The sequence below is a fragment of the Manacus vitellinus genome, unplaced genomic scaffold, assembly GCF_001715985.3.
Source record: "Manacus vitellinus isolate BGI_N305 unplaced genomic scaffold, ASM171598v3 scaffold_6_pilon, whole genome shotgun sequence".
Lineage (NCBI taxonomy): Eukaryota > Metazoa > Chordata > Aves > Passeriformes > Pipridae > Manacus > Manacus vitellinus.
In genome coordinates this window covers 27,334,439-27,355,727 of record NW_021940750.1, presented here as the reverse complement: position 1 = coordinate 27,355,727, position 21,289 = coordinate 27,334,439, and the positions used below count along the sequence as shown (strand labels likewise).

General features: G+C 40.1%; 2 protein-coding genes and 1 long non-coding RNA gene across 4 annotated transcripts in view; 1 reads left to right on the top strand and 2 right to left on the bottom strand.

Moving 5' to 3' along the window:
- The window catches only part of RIN3 (Ras and Rab interactor 3), a 65,696-nt gene extending 54,664 nt beyond the window's left edge, over nucleotides 1-11,032 (bottom strand). The window contains exon 1 of the mRNA XM_018082845.3: nucleotides 10,831-11,032. Coding sequence (XP_017938334.2) covers nucleotides 10,831-10,874 — 44 coding nt within the window. The 5' untranslated portion in view covers nucleotides 10,875-11,032. The remainder of the gene's footprint in view (nucleotides 1-10,830) is intronic.
- On the top strand, nucleotides 9,891-16,154 carry LOC108641375. Its single transcript, XR_003916286.1, has 3 exons — nucleotides 9,891-10,056; nucleotides 14,179-14,285; nucleotides 15,796-16,154. It is a non-coding gene; the product is annotated as an uncharacterized LOC108641375 (long non-coding RNA).
- The window catches only part of SLC24A4 (solute carrier family 24 member 4), a 95,654-nt gene continuing 89,157 nt past the window's right edge, over nucleotides 14,793-21,289 (bottom strand). The window contains exon 17 of one of the 2 annotated variants that reach the window (XM_018082846.2): nucleotides 14,793-21,164. In XM_018082846.2, coding sequence (XP_017938335.1) covers nucleotides 21,012-21,164 — 153 coding nt within the window. In that variant the 3' untranslated portion in view covers nucleotides 14,793-21,011. The remainder of the gene's footprint in view (nucleotides 21,165-21,289) is intronic. The other variant, XM_029964243.1, reaches the window with a different exon arrangement.

Genomic DNA, 21,289 nt, shown 5'->3' with positions numbered 1-21,289 from the left:
TGCCTGCTTCTGTGAAGGCTAGCAGGGGTTTGCACACACAGATTGCAGACGTCCACCTCTCCTCAGCTGGACCCTGCCTGTGCATGTTCACATATGTTTGCCAAAGTGGAGCAAGTCATCACCCTGCCAGGGAGCTCCACTTATGGCACAAAGGAATCAGGTGAGGGACAGCTCACCTACCCTTAAATCATTCACCAGTTCACCAAGTCCTCACCACCTTGGTCACATAGACCAACAGAGGAAATTACAAAAAGGAATGAGTGCTATTATACTTCTGGGGACGAAAGGTGTCATGGCTACTTGTGCAGGTGGAAGAACATTAATTCATGTGTCAGCGTATTAAGTAACAAGTGGACACAGAGTTTTCTGCTCACATAATGACACCAGATTGTTGTCTTATACATGACAGGGTTCAGCTTGAAGGTCTGATAGATCAGCATCACACTAGAGGAACTGTGTGGACTTGTACTGTTGCCTCCTGAGCACAGCAAGGATAGCTGAGCTGGCTTGAAAGATCCAAGTCTTAGGAGCAGGCTCTGTGCAGACACATGGAGCAAACTGGCAGAATAACCTAGCTTGTGCTAAGCTCTGGTGTCCTGGTTGCTGCCATTACCAGGTTTAAAGCTGACACATGTATTTTTCCTCATTACTACCATCATACAGACAAAGGACATGACTGCAGCTTATCTGCATTTGAACTGAGAAGAGTCTTGCCCCCATTCAAATTCAGGAGTTGGGTCAGCTCTGCAGAACCTTGCTGGACAAGGGCTACTGATGTTGTGAGGGATATGTAACCATTGCCACTCATTAGAACATAAACCTGGTGTTTGAAACCAGTGGTGGTTCTCTAACCACAGAAGCAGCAGGGTCAAGTCACTCAGGAGCAGAGAAGGAGGGGTGCTTGCAGTGCTTCCCCATAAACTCTCAAAATGTGCTTCCTCCTAAATTGGTCAAACTTAGTTGTAAGCACTTACAGAGAAACAGCAGCAACTGTCAGAGACTCTTGTTTGACCTTGTCAACAAACTTTCAGCAAACTTTTCAGTTCTCTCACAGAGCACTAAATGTTTATGAAGTTGCTAACTTCTCTGAGTTTCCTAGGTTAATTAGGTCTGTCCCTCCATTTAAGTACACAAAGGTATGTGTACTGCAAAGAATTGCATATGCACAAAACCCCAAATACGAGCTAATTCACATTACTGATAGTTCCCAGGTCAGCTCTACTACCAAACAAGCCTTCTCACACTCACAGCCATGACACAGGCAGAAACAAAATAAAGAACAAACATAAAAAAAAAATCCCTGAAGGTGGAGTCCTTCTTTCAAGGCCCTCCCTTTCTTTTTCCCTCAGTCTAGCTGTTTCCTGCATTCATTAAGACCAATGGAATATACTGCTGGTGGCCCCACACTGGACTGGAGCTACTATATCCTACTGGTGTAAAATTCACCTCACAAAGTGTACTGCTGTCTTTATGCAACCTTGCACATATATGCTTTGCACTCAACAATTTGTCTCACAAACATCAACTGTCTTTTTTATTCAGTTAAAACATACATTTGCAAGTCAAAACCGCTTTGCAGGTTTATTAGCTCTACTCACTTATTATCAATTGACAGTTAATGATAAGTCATTCTCTCCCATATTCATAACCAGAGATTTTCAGGGCATTTGTCCTTTGTCTTTTCAAACCCAAATTATTCTCCTAGGAGTTCTAGTGTATGAGCAAAGCTAAAGATTTTGTTTTAGTGTGCAGGCAATAAAGGATGATTTATACTCCTGCAAGATCAGCGCAAAGAAGAGAGCTGCTGAAACACCAGCCTAGCCAGGGTCAGAGGGGCTAGAGAAAGGACATTTTCCTGAACAAAAAGCTGTAAACATGTTTGGTGGATAATTCAACTTCTCTGGAAAGGTTTGTGTGGTGCAGGAAACAGAATCAAATGTTTGGAAGAAGAGAAACAACTTCCTAAGCTGTAAGACCATAAGGAAGCCCCAGACCTCCTTCACCCTCTGGTGTCGGTGTTTTAGAGCGGCCCAGCCGAGCCACCAGCTGGAGAGAAGACAGATGGGCTTGTTCTCTGCATTCTAAAAACACATAAAGTGTTGGAAGCCCAGAGAACCCCCATTTTGACTGCAGAGCCAGGGCTTTGGACAGAGGTTTTGCCCTTTCCTGGCTCATCTGGACAGGAAGGAAGACAGGAATGGAAACTCAGAGAATACTTTTCTATATTGTACTTACTTAACAAAGAGGGGAAAGGGAAACGGAAAATAAAGGGAAGGGACAAATTTCCAATTCAAACTTCATTAAGAATAGACTGTGTTTTTGCTTTAATAAAGCCATTCTGTTTCAAAATAATGAAAAATAATTAAAAATTATTAGAATCTGCATGTTATATTAGAGCCAAAATCCTGGGCAAAATATTAAGAGAAACAGCAGAGTAGTTGTAAAAAGTTATGTCTTGCTTACCCTATGAGTGAATTGAGTGTAGATATATGAGACGCACAAAAAATGAGGGCCTAACCACACAGACTTGCACAATGCTCAGCAGTCTTCCTCTCCACTAAGAAATACCTGCAAACACTTATCTCAGTCCTGATTTGCAACTAGAAATGGCCAAATAAATCCATGGGACTTGTGTTCTGTATTTGAAGGAGCAGAGCACAGGCCTTGTGGTCCTCACATAAGGCACCACGCAAAGGGGCTTTAAACCAGCCATTCACTCACTGATCTGCAGGCTTCTTTAGACATGAATATTCATATTTTGGGTAAGATTTCCTTCCAATGTCAGTGTGAATGGATTTCAATATGCAGTGCTCTTAGTAAAAAAAAAAATATCTAAATCTGTGAATTTACTCTTTGTCATTCTTAAGCCTTACTCCAGCAATTTCATATTCCTCATATTTAACTTTGATTAGGCATTGGAGAAATGTGTTTATTTCTTGCTTCATGATCTGTTAGGATTCCTGCCTACATTAACACTGGAGCACGGTTAGAGATCTACCTTCCTGAGGAAAGGAGAGGAAGAAAAAAAGGCCTCATTGGGGTATTTCAAAGATATGGAAAGGTGGGGAAAGGCCATGGTCCCCATCACCTTCTAGTGGTGAACACCTCTAGAACACCTAGAAACACACAGAAACTAGAACACCCCTATCAGCTCTCAGGGTGAGAGAGGCATTCTAGTTTGCTGGGCTAAGTTGAACAACCTGTTCTGTGGGTGGCTATGGCCCTCATCATCCTGTGCTGGTGGAACAGCCTAGGGCCTGTTAGTGAAGGACTTGTTAGTGAAGCAGTGTCAGAAATTGTTAAAATGTCCCTGTGGTGACTGGGAGCTCAGCACGTGACTGCAAAACCTGCCAAGCAGCAAGGCAACCCTGTCACCTCACACAGACCCCACTAAACCATTGCTGGGACCTCAAACTTGTTTATTTAACTGTGTTTATGGTCACCCAGTCACCAGGGCTGTAATGTAAGTAAGTCATGAGCCAAAGGCTGTGGGTTCATAGTAGTCTTGACAATCCATAACATGGTTTACTTGGTCATGTCCTCCCCAAAACACCAGTGCTGAACCCACCTCTACCTCCAGGCTGCTATTGCTTGTCTGACACTGGGGCACTCCCACTTAGGGAACCAGAGAGTGGAAGAAGGTTTTGTGCTGGACACAGCTCTCTGGCTTGGCTCCCTGTTCAACTTGGTGAGGAATGAACAAATATAACACTTGGATTCAGCCCACTGGCACCAATCACCCTGAATTACTCCCTGGAGCTGCTGCTTCTCCAGTAAAACCAGAGATCCTTGTGGTTGAGTAGGCTCATAAATGGGGCACAACAATTTAACATCTAAAGTTAGGCAGAGTAAGTCCAGGCTAGATCTAGATAGCTAGCTCTAAATAGCAAAGGGAGATAGCAGATTGCCAGGCCAAGGGACTAACCCCACCATCTATCCCTATCTCAGGCTGCTCTTCACAGTGCCCCTCCTGCAATCTCTACTGGTTTCCAAGCACAGAGGACTCATCTCTGCTGGGAGGGTAACACAAATCTATTTCCCTTTTGCTTGGAAAAGTTGCCAATTAGATTCAGTCTAAAACTAATTATTTTCTAATCCTAAGAAAGGATTAGAATGGGAGTTCAGTACAGAATTACACTAAAACGTTCTGTGTTACATATTTGTCCTCTGGACAGAGAGGAAAGTTGTCCAAAGCCAAACTCTTTTTTTTTCTGCTGATTCAGCAGGAGAAGCTCTGAGCTTTGCCTGCTTTCTGCTTTTGTGGGGGGTATCAGGAGTGACAAATTCCTTGAAGAGAACTCAAGGGGGTAAAAAAGGAAAGAAACAAGAGAAAAATTCTTGGCAGGCAAGATGAAAGATTGGGTCAGGTCCCAGGCTGTCATTTAGCCAAATATGTGGGACGAACTTTTTTTGCCTAGAAGTCTGCTAGCAATTTGAAGAACAGTGATGCAGGTAACCAGCAGTGCTGTCAGTCTCCAGACTCTGCTATTTGTTGGTCTCTTTCTGCTTCCTTGGTGAATTTTTTCAAGCAGCAGAAAATTTAATTCTGTTCAAGAGGGGATGCAGCTGCTTTCTGTTCTGCCCAACAGCTGCTTTTACAAGACAGAGGTTTCAGTAGACTAGCTTTCTTCAGAGGGCCAAGGGAGGGATGTACATGAGCTGTGTGGATCCCCTATATTTGGCAAAGTTTTCCCAGCATCCAGAAGGTTGTCTGTTTTCAGCTGGTTTCAACAAAGCACTTGAAATGCCCCAACAATGCATTAGCCTTGCAAAAGCAAAGAGAAAGCACTAATTAACATGGTCAGGAGACAATTTCCAGCAGTAAGACAGGTCTTTCAACCCTACCAGAAACAGTCCTGATACACAGATCCCAGAAAATCACCTAGAGCAAATACTTGCAAGACCATTATCAGAGCCAGAATTCCAGCCTGGCCTCAGAGAACAAACCTCAGGGGGGAGGTTGTGCTCCTCCTCATCCATGGCAATGGAGGGTACTGCAGAAAGGGCAGTCCCCTGGCCCCACTTCCACACCCTCCCAACACATCACTTTTGCTTCAGCTATAGAGGCTGTGTAAACACTGAGGAAGCTGGTTTAGCTGCATAATCCAGCAGGGAACTTGTACACCAAAGGCTTTCTGAGAGATGAATCCTCTTCCTAGCATCACCCCAAACCTAAAGGATGGTCTGGGGCAAGACCGGGGTTTCCCTGCTTAACAAGGATCCAGGAGACTGGGCTACAAAGTAAATGGCTATAATCAAATCTGCTCCATGAGTTCATGCTTTGGTCTCCCTCCCTACAAGGACAGTAGAAGATACCTGCTTTCAGCTGGTTGTTGGGAGGCTTAATATCCATGAAACACACAGAGATCCTTTCATGCCTACAAGGACTTCATATTAGTCACACAATGTGATTACTGAAAACACCTCGTCCCTTTCAAAGGTACCAGTAATGCAGAAAGCAGAAATCCTTTACTCAGACATAAATACATTCCCTGTTTAGAAAAAAGCTTATAGAAAGTCTGGGAAAGGCACACACATAGGCATGTATATATTCATCTATTTGAAAAGAGCTGCATTCCATAGCACTCCCTGGCTCGTGTGCATCTAACAGAATATCTATTTAGGAAAATGTGACTAGCATAACCAGCTATGCAGTGCTCACATCTGCTAATCCTTTGCTGCTCAAGTAATCATCTTCGCTTGCAAAAAGATTTATACTATTTTGGGTGCAGGCAAAGAGGAGCTAAGCACTTCAGAACTCTTGCAACTGATTATTTTTGAGGGAAGCATGGCCTTAATGTTCCCACTCCAGTAGGGTATAGAGAGATCTCATTTCTGGAGGTAGGCAGAATTACTTTAGATAGGTCGGGTATTGAATGGACAGAGGAAAGGCTTGAAGCTACAATATTTACCATATTGGGTGATGCTTATAGCTCTATTTTATTTGCACAGGTTAAACAGCACTGCTTCCTCGACCACAGCTGCCTCGCAGGGCTGTGCTACCAGGTACTTTCACAGTACTTTCAACCCCCTCCTTCAAACTTCACAGTTAAAAGACACCAGCTGAAACTTGCCTTGCCTCTCCGAGATGTAAGCATCTGACACCCAGGGATGGATTCTGAACTCAGCCAGCTCCAGCTCTGGAGAGTTACTCCAGAGTGACACCAGTGTGTGGCTCCAACTAAGCCATGTGCATCTGTATGTTTCAGGGATTTCCCCTGTCAGAGTGGGAGGATGGGATTGACACTTGTGTTCCTGCATTGTAAGAGCAGATCAGGGATGTCAAACAGAGTGCTGGAGGGAGAGTGGGGTGCCAAGGGTCTTGGCAGAAAATACAGCTAGCATACACACAAGCGGCCTTATGTAACAGCCCACGCCCCTCCACAGCAGATGGGGTGCAACCACTGCACAAGGACAACTCTTCTCTACCTTGTGTATCACAGGCAGCCCTCTCTGGCAGAGAAGCATAGAAATGGTTTGACAGACATGGTTTAACTCCTGCAGACACTGTGCACCTTTTTTGGCAGACAGTTCTCGTGGATGCCAACTTGCCTGTTCAGCTGTCTTCTCACTGCTGCTTCTCTTTTTGCAGCTAGATCAATGCCAGGGCCAGGGTGTGCCCAGCATCCTTACATCTCCTATGCTGCAGTACAGATGTGTCCTTTCATCTTTGTTTTCTCAGTTTTGATCCATAACTATTCAGAAAGAGAAATCTGAGGTCTTGTTTGGTAGTATGAATATTTAAAAGTACAGAATATTATGCTGGGGTCTTTTTTGTTTGTTTTTGTTCGTTTGTTTTTAATTATCAAATATCTCAGGTTTGTAACTATTTTGCTTTAATTTTTTTCCTAATGGATTTGGTTTAGGTATTGGCTTTTATGTCTATTCTTCAGGTAATTTTAGAGATTCTTCTGAATCTCACAATCCTATATTGTTGATCTAGAGAAGTCACTTATATTTACCAATAGTTGAGTTAATATATAGTCCTACTATCACTTGGAAAAATTCTATAAAACAGATAATCTCTGAGATATCTGGAATATGTACATGTGGCTGAATAAGAGATGGAGCCAGCTCAAATTTGTGCCAAGCAACCCTCACAGCTAGTCTCCAGGATACACTGATTTACATATATACCTGTACACACAGAGCAAGAGAGATGCACACAACATACGTGCACATTTTTCAGCCTATGTCACCTCTAGGCTGGAAAGTCAACAACACAAACCAGCACGTAGCCATTTAGGACAGGAAGTGGAAAACTATATTTAGCTGAAACTATAGTAGAAAGTAGATGATCAGAATACTGCTTACAGTTGTGGCCCCATTCCTGTGAACACTGATATAAGGCAGTCCGCAACGATGAGAAGTTCCTGCTCAGGGGCAATATTCCCAGTGTGGTCTGTCTGCCAGCAAACAATGGGACAGTTGCCTTCCATGCTACTACCAGTACCACTGCACAACGTGCTCCAAGCATCCGCCAAGCTTGGCAAGTACCCGCTTAATGGAAGCGCTGGAAAGATCATATAACAAGTCAATGTGGTTGCAAACATGCTCTTCTGTTAAATGAATTTCAGGAGATTTTTGTCTCCTCCCTGGACATACCAAATTCAGGTAGCTTTGGAGAGTACCACCTTCTTTGTATCTTTACAGTAATATGTCGATCTTGGTGCAATGCATCTTGAGCACAAACATTTCCTTCTTGAGAAGCACTATCGCTCTTGACTGGAAAGTGTATCATTGCTTGACAGACAGCAGGTATTTGATAACACTGATTTGTTTCCAGTTGCCTGAACTGTCCCTGCCCCATTTAAACATCACATCTCATATGTTCTAGGTTTGCATTGGGTTCAAGGCCTCCTGAAACCAACAGGACTTGTTCTCCTGATTCAAATGAGCTTAGATTAAGCCCTTTAAAAAGCATGGCTTTTAAGGAGTTTTTAAGAATTGTTTTCTCAGTTCAACCCTGTAAATGTTGGTATTAGATTTATTTACTGCACTGAAGAGACAAATATGTAGCCTGGGTAGAAGATAACAGCTTTTGTGGTCAACAACTATCTAGAAGCTCCCATTCCAGCAGAAGTCATTTGATAGCGTACTTGATAGGAACTCTGGTCTGCCCTACACAGGAGGTCAGACAAGACAGTCAAAACAGTCCCTTTCAAAACTAAAATCTGTGAACCTGTCAGAGTTTTTCAGTTTACAGATTCCTCCAATGCTCTAAATTCATCACATGAAATCTGTCAACTGTGACGGTGGGTTTTGTGCCAAGAAACATGTCACCAGAAAGATGCACAATCATTACTTCATTAGGTAACCTGGTGTCCCAGAAATGAGAACCACTGTAACCCATCCCAACCTAAAACAGCCACTATCTCAAAGGACTATTAAATATTTGCATATAACATCTGTCTCAGCTCCTATCTGCTCTACTCATCATCTCCTCCACACATTTGCCAGATGCTGGAGTGAAGGCATATATCTTTTCATGAAACCATGGTCATCATGCTCAAGCAGCTCCCATTTCTCCAGGTGTTTCGTGATCTCACCACTTATTAATGTTCCTAGGAGTTAGCCTGACTCTAGGTCAGAATTACTGGTTAAATTTCTTGCAACCCATTTTGGAACAATTGGATTAGACTGATTTCTATTCAGCCCCTGGCTACACTTCTCCCTCATTCCTCTCTGAGTAGCTACTAATTCTGGAAGCAGGTTTCTCCCCAGTGTTTTTCTGCCATTTCACAGGTATAAATCAGCAAAACCTCCTTATGGATTTGCTACATGCAGAATAGACCGTTTAGTCATTACTAGGAATGGATACATGGATACTTTTCAAGTTGCTAGGGTACTTCTAAGATAATTTGCATTGCCATAGTTTCTGTGCATGTGAATAAGCCTTCCCTTTTAATTAATAGTCCAAAGACTATGGTGAACTGAGGTGCAGTCTCAGCAATTGCTCGTGCAATTTTTGTGCACAGAATTTTAAAATCAGGTCCAGATTCTCCATCAGCAGCTTGCCCTAAGTTACCATATATTTTGAAAGCTACCAACTTTATCTACATATATTTTGTGAAATTGGCACCTAATTCAGTGTGACCGTAACAGGAAATTACCTAAACACCATTTAGAAATGTTTCTAATTCTGTAATGTGTTGGAGGCCACAAGGTACACATGCTGAAGTGTAATTTTGAGGATCTTCACCAATATTATAGAATGTAAACAGAAAGAGTTAAAACAGATTTTAAAATACCCAAGTTTTTTTATGAGTGGGAGACAGATTGAAAATAAAGACAATCAGTTAATGAAAAAAAGGTAATTCTGTTAAATTGTTCAGATGCTCAAAACTCTATGAAGAATGCTTGTGGCATGCCCATTGATGCTTCAATATTCCTCCAACCACTTGATTTATAGTCCAAATCTAAGGTCTATGGCTTGTTTACTTTCTCCTGCAACTTTAGACTGAAAGCAAACCTTTGCAAGCATGTGGCTCATTTCAGACAAGCTGAGAAAGAGATAAAGAGAATATATCTTTCAGTTTATAATACTTAACATCTTAACTATCACAAATGCAGAGAATATCTGCCAAGCACAAATTCTCTGGTTTATCATTGACTAAGTTCCTCTTGCCAGTCTGCAGGGATTGGACACTTACATTTTTTCCTTATGGGTGTGTGATCTTTGTCCCTCAGTGTTTAACATCACATGGAACTGAGGAATTACATCTTGAAACAGAAGTGTCATTGTTCCACTTAATGCAAACAACTGAACAAGGCAAAAGTAGTGACAATTGTAATGCAGGGTTCTCCCTCCACCCCCCGCACTCCATGTGGGTATTTGGGAACAGTGCTATGGTGAAACCATTGCACAGTAGCCTGTCAGCAGCAATTTCACCTCCTTTTTGTCTGAGTGTGCTCCAAGTTTGGCAGCACACTCAAGACTGAAAATGCAAATATCCCATATCTATCCACCCATACAGCCTCTTCTACCGGACCCATCACAGACATATCTGGGAGCTTTTATTCACAGGAAATAGGCTGTCTAAGTGTGTCAAACAGGTAAGAAAAAGTCTTAATATCTGGTATTACTATGTTTTTCCAAGGGGGGGTGACTGAAGGTTTCAGCAGCTATGTAATTTTCCCCTGATTGTTTACAACAGGAAACAGAAATTCTCGGCTTCAGCACGGGCTTTATGACACAACCAAGCCTCAGGAGGATTCCAGCCTTACCCTGGAATCCCAGGAGCTAGCTGACTGTCGTCCCAGTCAAAACCCATTTTCTGTCCCACTATGTTTTCTTGGGGCTCAGTCCTGCAAGGTGCAGTGTTTGTTGGACAGGAGCAAGGAAAGCCTGTATTCTTTTCCTGACAGAAAGCACATTTGAAGTCTCTTGGGAGTCCATGGACAGAGTCTGTGTATACCTTAGCACACAGGAGCTGGAATGACCATCAGCTGATAGGGATGAGCCCTTATCCACTTCTGCATTTGAGCAGAAACAAAGCAAGCCTCCCAGAAAAACTTTGTCACATTTCCAAAACCAGAAAACTCCCTTTTTCTGTCCTTTGCCCTAAACTGCAGCTTGAGATTCATCCTTCTTCTTCCCTAAATAGCTAAGATTCAAGCTAAATAAAGGTATTGCAGTTTGGTTTTAGCTGGAACATGTTAGCTAAAGAAAATACTGTAAATTACAGCACAATCTTGCCACACTATTGTGACTATGTAGCTGATAACTCAGCAGCCGGCTTACAAATGCAGCTGAGAACTCTTTGTTAAGTAGGAAAAGCAAAGCAACAGTTGTTAAAAATGAGCAGTCACTAAAGATTCAGGACTTACCCTGAGTCATCCCTGGCTCCCTTCTCTCCTGCTGATGTTTTCATCCTTACAGCAAACTTTAAGAGACACTTTCTGTTTCACAGTGGCTGGAGAGTTCCTCGGTAAGAAAAGCAATTCCTTTCCATCGCTGAGCAGAACCTCCACATCCTCAGGTTTTGCACTGAAGATGGTATTTCAAGGGGCGTCAGGGGGAGGATGTTTAAAACCAGCTTCAGGCTCAGTAGTATCAGAGGGCAGAGGACTAAACAAACACTGAAATGAAAGCAAACTACCAAGAAGATCCGATTTTAGCCTCTCTTATTTCTACTTCCTGTATTTATATGAACGGGGGATTTCAGGAAGAGGCAGTCTTTGGTGGTCAAGGGTGTGTGTGCGTGCGTGTGTGTGTGTGTGTGTTAGAAACCCATATTTAGTAGTGCAGGCAGGTTAACCTCATTAGAAAGAAGGGCATGAGACCATCAACTTGTTTCTCTAACTTAAATAAGTTTCAAGGGAAATTGTTTTACAGGCTACAGGTATATCAGGAGGCAACAGAGCATAGTGAACTTTGTAAAGGATTTTGTAAGGCAGCAAAGCAGTAAGTCTCCGTCTGCAAATTCCTGAAGCATGTGTATTTCTACTGCTTGAGTAACTGGAACCAGATGGAGCTTGGAAACCTTTATATTTACACAGGACCTGAGAAAATGAAATGTCTAACACTAGCAGAGGACAGCTTCACAAAAACATTCCCAGTTAAAGCAAAAGCTAATGATAAGGTTGTACAACTGCTAGCAAATGAACAGCTATCTGTGCTGTGAAGCTGCAGTCAGTCTCAGAGTACATTTGACCCGGAGTTATTTAAGTGATCAAGTAATGATTGCTGTACGGGAAACCTGACTGAATACAGACCAGCTGTGGAAGCTGGGGACTGACAGATGTGCTGTCAGACAGGGCTGGTGGCACTCCTATTTGGCAACGCCATTGTTCCAGAAATATCTGATACTAGGAGAATGCATAATGGAAAAAATAAGGCAGAAGTAGGAAGCAGAGGCGGAGAAAAGCAATTGCATGGAATGGACAGGGAGACAAGGTAACTTTTTGCCCCTTTTATCTTTAGAAGGAATTTCTCAGCTTTTTAAAAATAGACAGTGCCATACAGCCCATAGCAGAATGCAAATGTCAGGGAATTGCCAGTGCACTGGCAAGAGGGAAACTAGACCTCAGTACAGAACACAGAGCCAATTCTGCTGGCACTGAGCTAAGGAGAGTCAGGGGGTCCTTCACCGTCACCAAGTCACAACTTCTGTGCTAACACTAGACCAAATTTTCCCAGTTTTTTTTTTTAATAAAGACTGTGACTTCTGTTCACATAAGAAAATTTATGTTCTAGCTTTTAGAAGGATTCATCTTAGAAAATCAAAGAGCCTAACTGAAAGACTGTATGATGGAAAATTCACTACCCTTCTACATAAGGTGTCTTAGGGTTTAATTGTTGGTATTATTTAAATTCACACCTGATTCTTTCCCTCATTTAGTTTTAAATTTTCAGCTACTGTATTTCATAATGCTTTTTTCTACTACATTAAGGAGCTAGTTGCTCCATCTCCTGGAGTAATTTTCAGGCAATGGCAAACTCATTCAATGAAGAATTTAGTCCTCTTAGACAGGCAGGTTGGCTGAGATTCACTCATTCCTTACTGCAGGCTTGTCAGATCTCAGCTCTGAATCCTTCTGTGGGTTCTGAGCGCAGAGGTCCAAGAAAAAATATGTTCTAGATTTGCTCACCAGCTGGGCACCTTTGAAATGCACCTCGGGTACTGGCATGAGAACAACCTCCTACATGCCTCACACGAATTCAGCTCTACCCCACATTTCCATTTCTCTCCCCTGCAATTCGGCAGGGACCAGGCCCACTCAGCATTTACCCTTGTTTTGCTGGAAAAAAAGTTTGCTGAGACAAAAACTGGGAAGTTGGGCTGCTTGCATGGACCTCCTCAGATGGGAAAAACTGTTCACACAAATAGGCAGCTGTCCTATGCGAAGACCTAAGATTTTGCAAATGCAGAACATCACAGAGTGTTAGACAATTCCAATGAGATTTTTAGGGAAGTAGAAACAAAATTACTAGAATTATTCACAAGATTTGGGGGGAAAAAATGGCAACAATACAGAATAAAAAAACCCAGTATTTTGGTGCTATCTCAGTTTCATGTGATTTGAGTGAAATCTTTCACACTATTTCCAATGTAAAGAATGTAGTTTCAGAAATGTGAAGTTTCAAAATTTGTTTCACTAAAGATATTGACCAAATTTAATTTTAAAAGATTTTGTAATTTTCTACAAAGTACTCAGTATCTCTGTAAAATATTTAAAATATGAAAACGAAGACAAATTTTAACTTAAGAAATTTTGTCCAGTCTTTACTAGGTATTTTTTTAAGCCAGAGATTTGACAGGTTTGGAATGTGACACTATGTTCTAGTATCAGGCTTTGGAAGTAAACAATTACACAAAAGCTAAATGACAAAATAACACCCAGTTACTTCAAACTGAGGCTCCTCTATGATAAATCCAAGCCGAAAGGGGAAATTCATTTCTTTTCTAGAACTGATTCACCCTTCCCATCTTAAGCCACAGCATGCTGCAGCCCGTTTTTGTAATTTTATGCAGCCGAGTTGGAAAGGTTTAAAAATGGCTTATGGGGGAAGCCATTAAGTACGAGCACTTTGGCTATAAAAAAATGCTTTCAGCATATGCACAGATTACACGACAGTTCTGTTTTCCATATAGTAGGAAGTGGCTGCATCAGTAATACAGCATGTATTAACAGCCCATAGGAATTGTCATGCCTATTGTGTCACTAATCCATAGATTATGTGCCTTTTATAGAGCCTATTACATAACAGATCATGATGGGTCATCATGTCAAGAATGGAAGGATTAAAAGAAGAGGTATTTTTCACATTCAGATTCTGATTCCTAAGAAGGTAATTCTTTGTATAAGAAGGAATCCTTTTCTTTCCCCAGCTTAGAAAAATTTAGCTTAGCATACATTAATGAACGAACCCTTATGTAAAAATCAAAGGATATCCCTCTTCTCCACTTCCATGAGACTTTTCTGTAGATGCACAAAAGCCAAGAGTGGCTAATGGCAGGTTTATACAGCAACAGGGATTCCAGTCTCATGCACAGTGCTTAAGAAAAATAAGATCAAGATTATTTTTAACTTGCATCTCCTGGTTGTAAACTGGCTAGGAGTATTCATGAGAAGACTTGTCTAATTAAACTGTTAATACACCAGGCCATGAGATGAAGTTAACTCTTAGCTTCTCTTTTTCTCCTTTTTTTTTTTTTTTTTTGCATTTAAAAGCTTTTTGTGAGTCCAAAACAGACTGTACCAGAGCCTGTGTACATATATACCAGAAGTCATCAGACCCTGTGGTGGACTACAAGGATGTTGAAAATGGACAATCAAGGGTAAGAAGGAGTATCTCCAGAGGTTAGGTAGCTGGGAAAGGAAAATAGTACTGCACAGCCTTCAGATCTTACTTCCACTCCTTTGTCAGCATCCAGTACTCCGTGTGAACCTGCTGGACACCACCGTACCATGAGACAAAGCAGCCAAAATGCTCTCCATCAGGGTGTTTCTGAGCTGTCATAATTGCTTCTGAATCAGTGCCTCAGTACAGCAAACTGTGTTCTCAGTAATTCACACACTTCTAGCCTCAAAAGAGCAAATTGTGTGTTTCAGAATTGCTGCAAATCAAAGCAATACACTTAACTCACTCCAAATAATGGCTTGATCCAGGCAATACTCCCTGGAATAGATGAAAATGTGGGCCTTCATTAATTCAGTTCAGCAGGGTCCAGATTTCACCAAAAAAGTAAAGGCACATAACCTATTTGGGTCCTTAAATTTTAGATTTTTGATAATAAACATGAGAATGTTTCACATCTTATCATCTGAGAAAAAAACACACTCTAGTTGTTTATATAATTTATTGATAGTGTACATATTTTTATATAGTGCATTATAATACTGACTGCTATAATCTTTATAAATGCTGAGTTAACTATTTTTTATAATTCTCACAACAAAAATAATCAAATATCATGCCAACATTTTGTAACAAATCATCACATTAAATCCATTTGGATTCCATGACATATTTATCTGTACAATGGACCCCATATCACAGAGCATTCACAGTGCATAAGGTCACAGTCATTGAAAAAATAAATAACATGAGAGATTTCTGTTATTTACAGTTTACAAACCCATCCCTTTCTGTTTTCAAAGTAAGCAGTTCCAGAAAGTTTTAATAATATTTAAAGAGGTATCGCACCTCCTAAGGGTGCACAGCAAATGCCTGCAAGTACGAAACACAGGTTTTTAAAAGGTTCAGAATTCGTTTTAGTGATCATAAATGATTTCAAATACTTTCTTGCAATGGAGGAGATAGTGTGAGCCAAATTCTATGCTCAGTTCCACTGACACAAATTTGTGCCAACTATCAGGACAGTAACGAGCACTGTCACCACTCCCAAGAACGTGAAGGCAAGAATTTGGTCACAGCTTTGCTGAAGTTACACCTATTTGAAACAGAGGTGCTGCTGGGGAAGGAGATTTACAAGTGTTCTTTGCATACATAATTGGTATATGAATGAAGGCCATAATCTTGCTGTAAAAATCCTCTCAAAGGAAGCATCTTTACTGTCGTTATCAATCTTTCTAGAGATTATACCTGTCTAGTTTTCATATATTCTGATACTTTTAGAATTTGTTATCATGTCTAGTGCTATAAATCAATCTTTAGATTTGTCTTTCAAGTTTATCAAGACCATCTCACTGATAGGATGGCAGTGATTGCCTACATTCTTTGTGCAAGTAAAAAAGAAAAAAAAAAGGGATTAAATTCAAACAGGCAATTCTTCTAAGAAAATATCCAAATGGCATTAATTTCCCATAATCATTAATTTCTTTCAGACAGTGTGCTGTATGTCAGAAGTATGGCAGCAAGCAGAACCACATGAGGAGCAAATTGCCACAACCACTACACATCTCAGCCTGTGCAGAAGCAGCTACATGTATCTCACATGTCAGGACAGGGAGGTATAAGATTTCACAGATTTCTTTTGGGAGCAAACATGAGAACCTGACATATGGGGAAATGTGAGAAAAGTATGTGCTCAAGTTATTCAAAAGGAGGTTTTTAAATATGCACACAGTAGGTCAGAAACTGGAATGCACATATCAGTTGAACGGCATTCTCCTCTTCAGCAGAACATCCATCACTTGCATACAGACTTTTCAAAATAGTTCAAGAGAATAATAAAGGGTTTGGTACAGAGTTGCTGGAACTAAATGCTGTCATTTACCTATGTAACCATCACATAAATCTCACCACCCAATAAAATGAAAAATAAGGAGTTCAGACGCAAAGAAATAAAAAGGAAATTGTGTAGCGAGTGCACGAGCTGCAGATTTTTTTTCTGAGTGTTTAAACACAAATAACTAACAGAGAGAGATCTGAGGTTTGCAATGACAGAATGTTATGCTTAAAGGTGATCTATTTCAATTAGGAAGACTCTTTGGTTTCACCTGGCTATCAGTTATTTTAGTGTCTGATTCATATCACATTAGGTCTGATCCTTCCTTGGCATGAATTATCAGGCAGTATTCATACAGCTTAAAGCACTCTACCAAAACCAACTAATAGTAGGACACAAGTAAATGGCATTACAATGGCAAGAAATCCAAGAAAGGAAGACAACAAAATCCATGTGGGATTTGTGCAACTAGAGCAAATACATAATAGAAACAAGTGCAATTAAAGCACAGTCACAAGGGAAATCAAAGACAGAATAGAATCTTCTCTATGATTGCTAAATATTAGATTAGTAAAGACCTTTTCCATTTGTTTACATGTTGACAGAAAGTTTACAAATATCATCTAAATCCAGAAACTAATTTTATGTTTGCTACAGCTGCAGCAAGCATATAAAAACAAAATAAAATTGGCACGCCAATGACTGAGCCAGGAGAAAGATGTTGTTTATGCTGTACCTGTTGGGAAGACTTAAGGTGTTCTTCTAGGCTAGACCTCAGCCCAGAGAGCAGCCCTTACATCATCAAATAGATAACCATATCTGTAGCTTTTTAGATTTAGACATGTAGATCCTAAGCTTGAAATCTTTACACAAGCAATACTTTATAATGCAGTACAATTGTTATGGTAAATAAATGTAATCAAAAATTGTCAAACTCAATGGAAACTCCCACTTGCTTGCTACAGACAGGACTGCAACCTGTAGGTCTATGTGGGACTGTGCTACTCCAGGGGAACTGCAGCAGAAAAGAGCTGCTAAAAGCCCTCCTTGGCCAGCTATAATTCAGTTTTGCCCCCGCTCATACACACAAGGGCAGATGCACAGTTTTGAAGTCTGAGACAAGGAACATGTTCTCCTATTTACAAGAGTGGAAATTGGAAGTGGTATCAGCAGAGCAGAAGTCCACGGACTCTGGTTAAACTTTATAATTTGAGAAAGAAATAAAATCCTTACTCTACAAACCCAGTAAAATATGAAAAGATCTCAATATGACAGAAAACCCAAAAACTGTGCTCCACTGTCATCTTAGGACACAATCCAGCAAGGCACTTGGATATATGCTTAGCTTTAAGAATGGAATCAAACCTGCTGAAGTTAAGCTTTGCTGGATATGGGATATCTTTTTCCGAGTTGTATTACTTTTCAGTGTTAGTATGCTGGCAAATTTCAGATCACAGTAACAGTTTTACCTCTCACATCCACCAGCTTTCTTTTCACTCTTGAGCTGAACATTAACTTAGAGAATACTGCAACACACATTCCAAACTCAGCCAGCTAACTCTTGCAATGGTTAATAAAACAAAATGGCTACAAAATTTGAGACACAATTTGAACAGCTGCAGGATAGAACTGTACTAATTGCAGAGAGCCAAGCACAAATCACTCCTTTTCTTGACTTGAAAATGGCAAAATTTGCAATGGTTTCCTGACTACACAAGCAAATTTTTTCTTTTTTTTTTTTTTTTTTTTTGTATACACGTGAAAGGCACTAGTTTGTTATTACTCTGCAACAGCCTACTGAATTACTGATACATTCTGATATGGGTTTATCTGACACACAACGATTTGTCAATCAGATCTTTCTTGGACCATTCAGTTTACCTGCATGGCTTGGTGTATAACTCTACTTATTTTAGCATATGGATTATGACAACTTAAGAACCTTTTAAACTACTTCATATGATAATGTGTCATCAAGGCCCTGATACAGCATCTCATAATTCTTTGGCAAACAATACATCCTTGGTCAGGTGGTGGTGTCAGAGGAGAACCCTACTAAGGTTATTTATAATTATAAGCATGGCATGATACCTGTCTCATAGCAGGATATGCATGAGACCATCTCATGAAATGCAACATTAGAATTCAATATAAATTGTCCTGAAGTGGGTCAGTGTTTCAGGGAGGGCTGTAGATGACAGGACCAGCCACATGATTTAGCAGTACTATGTTCTGAGACTGACCCTTGCTAAACACAACACTGGTTTTCTGGAGCAGGTGATATTCAATTTAGGCAGAGTAATTCTAAATTATGTTTGAAGAACTCATAGCATTAGCAGACAAAAGTCTGTGCATGTTTGGGCTGGGAGTCAGCTGCTACAGAAAAAAATGGTGCCTGTATTTTTCCAAAGTTGCCTGGTTCAGGAATACGAAGGTACAGCACAGTTTGCTAGATCTGGCACTATAAGCTTTGATGCCCTCATGACTGTCAACTCAGCTTTCACTAAGCATTCAAAATCTGATTTTGGAACCACTCTTCTACTGTGTGAAGACATCTGAGCTGCCTGAACCATGCACAGGAGAGCAAATATTTGGTTGCAGACAGTTACTTCTCCAAGACCACACAACGGCAAAATATAGGAAAAGAATATTTACTCAGCCTCTCTCTCTGCTCCTTTCAGTCTTATATTTAAGTCATCACCATATTTTCAGCAGCAAACTGTCCTGAAAGACAGCAGGGGAGAGAGTAAGACTAGAAGGGGATGCTCCTACAGTGGTGCAGCAGTATGCTGCATTTTCACAGCCTTTCTGCAACAGAAGACTCAAAGACGAACATGAATTCCATCTCCTCAGCTTTATACTGCAGCAAAAATGTCTTGAATGCCTGGAAATGGGGTCATTGGCATTGTTGAGATAAAATGTGTTTTACTGCCATGCTTGCCTATTCAATAAAGCATTTTAGTAATGCTGTATTTGTGGCCATCTTTAGAACTGGCTTGTTTAACGACAAAACTTTTAAATTATGAACCCTAAATGGATACTAATACTGACATTTGTAACAAAGTGTAAAGCAAGTAATAAATGTGTTGCTTTTTTTCTTTAGGATTACATTGAAAAGATCCAATTCCTAAAAAAATTCAACAGCAGAATACACTCCTTAATTTGTACTAAAATAATTTTTAAAATAGCCATAATTGTAAACACATTGGCTGGTGTAAACAGTATTCTGCATGTCAGTTGGCTAAAAATAATTATTTATCAGTTGTTAAAAGAAGGAACTTTCTGAATAAGTGCTTATTTACTAATATTTTATAGCATGTTCTCATTGACACAATTTTTTATATATAGTCTTAATGGAAATATTTATATATTTAAAAACACATCAACTGTTAGTTGATAGGTTTGGTTTATAAATATTAAAAAATTAAAAAAATCTATGTATAAAGTTAACTGTGCTTCTTTAGAAACTTTATGTGATCATTCACATACAGCTTCAAAATATTTTTAAAGTTTAGTAGCAATTCAAAATATGCTGTCTCAGTGATTTACAATTGTATGACCACTACAATGTGGAATGTTACCCATTATTTCAATACTCTGGGCTGAATCTTGCTGTCAATTACATTCAGAGTAATTCCTTATATCAGATTAATGCTGGTGGAAAGGATGTCAAAACTTGGCTTCTACTTGGAGTTGAAAAGAAGTATATTGTGCTTCAAAACTTGCATGCAATCAAATCAAGGACCATATTCTCTTGACAGACTTGCTTTGTCTATGTGATTCTTATCTGCACTGCTCCACGACAGACACTCATCTTCATTAAGCTTCTGGGAATAAAGAAAAATTGAAGAATACACCAGCTTCTTGACTGATGAAATAAGCTTCTTCCTCCCACCAATCAAATTGAATCAAATCAAATCATAATCAGGGTGGGTTTTGTTGTCAGAAAGTCTGGATTATGTTCAGATACTACTCTCAGCTGATAACAACAACTGATAGTTACTGAGCACCCAGTTTTATTTTATTTGTTTAGTTTCTTCTAAATTTACACAATGGGCTTACAATGGCCAATGCAAAGTTTTTTGTGGTGTAATATTCCACAAATGCCAGTTTATATTTATGTGTACAGCATTCCTCATTAACAATAAAACATATTTTTCAAGTATGAATTTCTGCATGTAATTCTCTTCTTCAGTATGCAGATACTCTTGACTTCTAGTGTGCATCATCACAAGTGATACAACATACAACCATTTCCTCTTCTTTCTCTGCCACGTTGTTCATGTTCATTGAACAGAGTGATAAATATCCAACACTGCCATCAAAAACTGTCAGTGAAGTTCCTCTATAAGCAGAGCACTTGAAAGGGAAATGATGTCCTCAACAGTGCATGCCATGATATGTGCCTTGGACTTTCCGGTCCTGTAGCTGAGATATTTTGAATGAGCCAAGAAAAGTTCTGAACTTGCCTCTTATCCTTCCATGGAAAGTAAATGTCAAAACCAAAAGAACTATAAAGATTTTTCTCCTGTCCTCTTGCTAACCTTGGTGATGGTTGATTGTCTGCAAAAGGAGAATGAAAACCACAACAGAATGCCCAGAAACAGGTCCTTTTAGAGTGCTGCATAAGATCCACGTAGCTTTATGTCTGAGCAGCAGTACCCAAAGAGGAGGAAAATGCTTTGGTTGCCTTGAGCTAGCATGTTAAAAGGAAGGTATGCTTTCCTTCCATATAGGAAAAAGTGCTTGTTAGCTGATGAAGCAGGAACGACACTCAAATTACTGATGGAAAGAAGGTAAAAATGTGAAATGCCTCCTGCCATTTACAGCATGTGTAATCAGAAGAATTTCAGCCTCTCTCCTCATTGTGGTTTAAAGTTCTTCTCGGCACATAGGGAAGTTGACAAAGGTGAAGACATTAAATTCTATCATTATAGATAAACACAGGAAAACAGCATAAAGAAACAACACGTAGATGCCTAATTTCTTGTCAAGTTTCCACTTATTTGCATGGATTCCAAACACCTGCAAGCAAACGAAGTATTAGTTAATTAAGCTCTGAAGGAAACTTTTGGAAACATTCATTATAAGCTAAAAACAAGTCTTTTGAATTAGAGATCTTGAATGAAGATAAAAATACATTCTCAGTA